Source organism: Oncorhynchus keta, chromosome 7, assembly GCF_023373465.1.
Source record: "Oncorhynchus keta strain PuntledgeMale-10-30-2019 chromosome 7, Oket_V2, whole genome shotgun sequence".
NCBI lineage: Eukaryota > Metazoa > Chordata > Actinopteri > Salmoniformes > Salmonidae > Oncorhynchus > Oncorhynchus keta.
Genome location: NC_068427.1, coordinates 13,967,851 through 13,973,850, shown reverse-complemented (window position 1 = coordinate 13,973,850; position 6,000 = coordinate 13,967,851). Strand labels below are relative to the sequence as shown.

General features: G+C 44.7%; 1 protein-coding gene across 3 annotated transcripts in view; it reads left to right on the top strand.

The window, feature by feature from the left end:
• Window positions 1–797: 797 nt before the first annotated feature.
• The window catches only part of ppp1r9ala (protein phosphatase 1 regulatory subunit 9A-like A), a 35,932-nt gene continuing 30,729 nt past the window's right edge, over window positions 798–6,000 (top strand). For all 3 annotated transcript variants that reach the window (XM_035773420.2, XM_035773419.2, XM_035773418.2), the window contains exons 1-2: window positions 798–975; window positions 1,538–3,511. In XM_035773420.2, coding sequence (XP_035629313.1) covers window positions 1,694–3,511 — 1,818 coding nt within the window. In that variant the 5' untranslated portion in view covers window positions 798–975; window positions 1,538–1,693. The remainder of the gene's footprint in view (window positions 976–1,537; window positions 3,512–6,000) is intronic.

The window sequence follows — 6,000 nt, the reverse complement described above, 5'->3', positions numbered from 1 at the left end:
AGCTATTCTGGAACAATGTTATTACACTATGAACATAGTTATGACACATACACAGTCAGAATTAGGTTGTGTGATATTTTGGCTGAGTGTCACTTATCTGTCAGTTAGAGAGTCATGCAGGTGACCATTTAGGGAGGTGAAGTCTGACCAAGGGGCCAGATATCGCAAGTGTCATAATGCCAAGCCTATTTCACACAAGATCTCACTCAGATTATTCACCAAAATCGCAGCCACTGAAATATCAAATATACATATTGCTCTTGAGAGACATTTACCCTCCAAACAATACTATCACTCCCTAAACAATACTACCACTATCAGATAGAGCAGTTGAAGACACATAGCCACCTATAATAATAATAATTTTGGGGAGGCTTATTTTTTTTTAATGAGTTTCTTACATATCCCAACTCCCCCTAAAACACCTGCTGGGAGTGGGGTCACAATTGTCCAGCACCACTGGAACAATTGGGGTTAAGTGCCTTTGTCAGCTCCGGGATTCAAACCAGCGACCTTTCTGTTACTGGCCCAATGCTCTAACCATATATCGGTCAGATGTTGGTTTGAGGAATTTTTTTAATCGTGTTTCCAGAACCAAGTTCTTCTTTCATATGCACCAGTGCGGTAGGTGAGTTTCTCCATGAAGTATACAGTACTTCTCTTTCCACGACATTCCCCAAAGCTCTCGTGTGTCTGCGCAACCTGCATGCACTCAAGAATAGGGTGGGGGTTTCTAGTCCTGGAATGTGTCCGTGTGCGCGCCCCCGATCTTGTCTGATCGTGTGGCGCGCTCGAGGGCGAGGGTTTGCGCGGTAGCGCGACAGGTCTGTGTCTGGAGTACAAGGAGGGAGGGAAACTATGGAACGGGGAACGATGGCGGTGAAGAAATGACAAGTTTGGGAGTATACATTTCACAAGAGTTGTCTACCGAGGAGTCTTCCGCGCATAGGACGATGAAACAAGTGGCCATCGGAGGTAAAAATGTAAAGTTAGTTCATCTGTGTGCGGGAAAGCTACGATGTTTTGCTCTCGATTTACTTTGAATTGTTACAATGAAACTGATCACCGCTAGAGACACTTTGTATCGAACGTGTTCCTCACAGGCGCAGTGGAAACTCTTCAACTGACTTTATTATACATTTGACCGGTTAAAATAATTGGATACTTGAAAGCCCATTCAGTTTAAAGAATAAAATCGACTGTAGCCTGTTGTAATTTATAGCATATCTTTACGCAATAGCCTACGATAAGCTAGTAAACTCATAACGTTGCAGCATGGTGTGTTTTAAATGGTTACTAGTGTTAGATAAAAAGATAAATGTTTTGAAATTCAGTGTGGCTAAATTGATTGATATCCTTTTATTAAATTAAAGAAGTTGGTCTACAACGATGTACAGTAGTGGTGGTGGGGGGGATCCTTTACTATGAAGTTGCCCGAAGTATACGAGGGCTACATAACACTGGTCCTGGCTGGATAGGCTCGGATTATTCTAACCGCTTGGTTTTGAACGTGTTTTTTTTGCTATTTTCTTTGTAGATGGCCACCACATTACGCATGATTTGAGGTAAGGGCGCCGGAGAATCTCAGCGGGGCCCTTGGCACTGGTCGAGAGAGAACAACAATAGTGGAACAAGAAACAAGGAAATACTTAGTTATATCTCTTCCCAAGACACTCCCTGTAAATCTTTGAAAATGATAAAAGCCGAGAGCAAAGGAGAAAGGACTCTGAGGAGTGCGTCGCCGCATAGAAATGCATACAAGTCGGACTTCCATGCTATCAAGTGCTCATTTGATGGGACGAAATCCGAAGGCGCTGCAAAGACGTATGCAAATGGCTCTGGCGACACCCGGGAGGACACAAGGGGGAGGCCTTTTGGCAATCGGGTGAACAAGATAAAGAATATTTTCCTGCAAATGGATGGTCAGCAGCAAGAGAGTCAAGAGGTGAAATCTGATGTGTTGCTGGTCTCCCCACCAAAGGTACCATTTGCAGTCATCACACACAAAACAAGCTTGAGCAGTGCCACTAGCCCAGAATCTCAAAGTGTAGACAAAAACCCCAAGGGAGAAGATGTCGAAATTGACAAAGCAGCTTTGGCAGAGAAGTTTTGCTCGACCAGAAAACTCTTTGAGAGGAGCATCAAAGAACAACCCACAGCAGAGAAGTCTCCCAACAGAGTTGTAACCCGGGTGTCCCTGGGCAGTGTGTCTGATGGGGGGAAAAGTACCAGGAGATTGTCGGGGTCCACTGAGACGAGCAACATCAAAACAGAGCCTGTTCCTACACCATTGGTGAAAAACCGTCTGGATGAGAGGAGCGATACTGAGGAGACAAAACACGTGTCCAGGTTGTCGCTGAATGCCGGACCCATGTCCAAGCGGCTAGACAACTTCATTGTGGACAGTGACGACGCGGCAAAAGCCACAGAGATGTCATCTAAAGTATGCGGTCCCACTGATCGCTCACTGCCTACGTCTCTGACAAGGGAAGGCTTGTATAAATCCACTACTCCAACTAGTGACGCCACTAACAAACCCACCTCCATCGTTACCGGTGTCATTCTCAAACCAACCTCCCCAGTCACCAACGCCACCCGAAAACATATTTCCCCAACAGCCAATGCCACCCAAAAACCCATCTCCCCAGAGCTCATATCCCCAGGTGGCCAAAGCTCTTACAAGCGCTCCCCCTCAACCAGTGACGGTTTTAGCAGACCATCTGTGAGTAGCGATGGAGTAAAACTCTCCAGCCCATCCCCCGGGAATCAAAAACAGACTACCGTGATTGCCAGTAGTGTTTACAGTAGCAACAGGGCCAAAACCTCAGACAGTGCCAAGAGTGATGGGCATGTGGCACAGAGTCTCACCATGGAAAACTCACCTGCCCAGGCCTCATCTCTGCCTGGTATGGTCCGGGCTGAGCTCGTAGTGGTCCAAAATGAGTCATCCGAGAGTGAGGAGAATGAAAATGAGAATGTCGAAGAGAATGTATTTGAGGAGACGAACGTGCAACCCCCAAAAGAGCTCAAAGTTGAGCGGAAAGAATCACCACCCAAGGTGATCGGTCAGGATGACGACCCCCATCGGCAGATCTTAGAGAAAGACGAGGGCAAGGAGACTGCAAGGACACTGGAGAAGGAAGGAGGAAGCCGAGTTGAGGAGTTGCGGCAGTATGAACTGAAAGAGGAGAGGAGGGACGACACAAGTCCTGCAAATCAAACTGGGGCTTGCAATGAGGAAGAGGTGGATGAGGAGGCAGCTGAGGAGGAGAGTGAACAGGTGGAACAAAGAATCAGGGGCAAGGTTCCCCCAGTGGTGTACGGCATAGAGAACGCAGCATTTGTGGACGATAGGGATACTGACCAGATCCTCAAGGAGGAGGACGAGGAGGAGGAGGAGCAGCCCGGTGAGGAGAAGTATGAAGAGGACTTTGAGGATGCCCCTGGACTCTCAGATGAGGAGGAACCAGAACCACGGAGGAAGATCAAGTTCTCAACATCTCCAATACGGGTAAGAATGTATTATTTAATTTTTTTTTTTTTAAAGTGAAATGTCACCTTGTTAATCTAAACTGAAGTTCATGATAATTGCTTTGATTATTCAACTCTTCCAGAATGCAAACCTTACAATAGGGTTTCATAGCTGGCTAACTCTTGTCTGACCTTTTTAAAGGTCTGAGAGAGGTCGGTTGTATATGTGGTAATATACTGGACAATGTCACCGCTGGTGCCCTTTTGGATCTAACTTATTAAGCATTAACTTCGCTCGGTGTTGACTATATTTGTGGAGGGCATTCTTTGTTGCGTTGACTGACAGATCACACACAAAATGAGTATCTTTGTCCCACATGCTGATGTTGTTATGGCTGCTGTAGTAGTATAGTATCAGGCAAACCGTGTAATGGATGAAAACCCAAACCATGGCGCGTTTTAAGCTTCTGTAAATACTGAGACATTGCCTAAAGCTGATGTGTCTGAGAGTCACACATTTCTCCTATTAAAACTGCATAGGATCTAGGCTAGTAATAGTGGAGACATATTTGCGGATGTCAGTCCGGAATGCTCCTAGGGGTATTTTTGGAAACATTGTTGACATTACATAAGGGCTATGAATGAGGACAGCCGGGAGGGAACTGGAGTGACGTGTGGCGGAACCTGACTTTTACTGTACAGTGTAAACAACCTCGTCGTGGCTCCTCCAGTGACTTGTAGGGTGGTTGGTTATAGGCCTCCTCCTTGAGAAGGATTCTTTCCATTCACTGTTAATCAGTCATTCATACTTGTGAACATGTAAGGGACTTTTTTTGTTTGTTGCCAACGTGTAGATGTTCATTCACTCGTACGATCTGATTTACAGACCGGTGCCAAGTCATTTCATGACCGTGGTATGTATGTATGTATGTATGTATGTATGTATGTATGTATGTATGTATGTATGGTATGTATGTATGGTATGTATGGTATGTATGGTATGTATGGTATGTATGTATGTATGTATGTATGTATGTATGTATGTATGTAATTCTTGGTTTTACTATTTAATCTCTACCTTTTACGAGCAGAACCTAAATCCCTTTTGGGAACAAACGACGCACTCCAGAAATCCCACCCATCTATTGTGTTAATGATCCGCCAGGTCGAAATGCTCAGTTGATTGCCGGTGAGTGATTTAGAGATGGTAAACTAGTGGGTATTATTATCTGGGCCTGTGCCTGGCATTACCAAACAAATGATGTCATTGATTTAATTTCTTCCCCCCCCATTACCACTGGCAATCATGTAAACAGCATTAACATGGAGAGGGCTGGGTTGGGTGCTATCTCCTATTATCACCACATCTAATCAACATTTTGGTAGAACAGGGGAAAACAAATCACTTCAGGGCTTTCCACAGCCTGTGATCTGGTCAATGTTTATCCAGAGCCTCGAATGTGTTATCTGAGGGTGTGTATGGCCCCAATTGGCCTGGCAGGGGTTCTGCGGGAGGAGGTCCTGGAAAAAGGGGCCAGTAGCTGACCTGGAGGACGACACGAACAACAGTGCGCTGCATCTGTCCCAGGGATGACATGGCAGAGATTGGCCTGAGCTTTACTCTTTACAACAATGTGTTGCATTGTCTTCCTCCTGCTCAGTAACAGTTCACATATTGACAGAGCTCAATAACCAGTCCCTGCAGGATTTTGCAATTCTGCGAGAGCTCGCAATTTTAACCAATCACTGCATAAAATGGTTTAATCAAACAAAACGTCCCCTCGTCAGCGCATTTTCACGATAAATTTGAGCTAAATCAAGCATTTTGCCTCCAACTCTTTAAAAAAAAGTGTTTAAACGGCACAAAATCCTGGAAGAACTGAGTTAAAGCTAATTGATGCTTTATCCGGCATACGATCAAGAGGCTCCATACAGAGAGTGAGACACAATTGTGAAGCCTCCGGAGGCTTGCGGAGCACATCACTGTGCACCTCCCAAATGTTATAACAATGTGGAGAGCTCCGTATGGCTCCGCATTGACATGATTGGTTGACGGTAGGTGGGGGCGGTACGTCCTGTACTAACTTCTGCAGAGGCTGCATCGCAGTAAATGCTGTACTCCCAATACGGAAGCGGAATGATCATAAATCGGCTTTAGTACTGATGGGGGAAAAATATTGGTATAGTTATATATCACACTATTATTTTGGATTATATATATATTGATACTTTGACTCCAATATCAATTAGTAAAAATTAAAATAAAATAAATATACATACATGCATACAGTACCAGTCAAAAGTTTCTACTCATTCAAGTTTTTTTTTAAATTTGTACTTTTTTAAAATAAGCCTGGAGGTGTGTTGGGTCATTGTCCTGTTGAAAAACAACAAATAGTTCCCACTAAGCGCAAACCAGATGGGATGGCATATCGCTGCAGAATGCTGTGGTTAAGTGTACCGTGGATTCTAAATAAATCACTGACAGTGTCACCAGCGAAGCACCATCACACCTCCTCCATGCTTCAC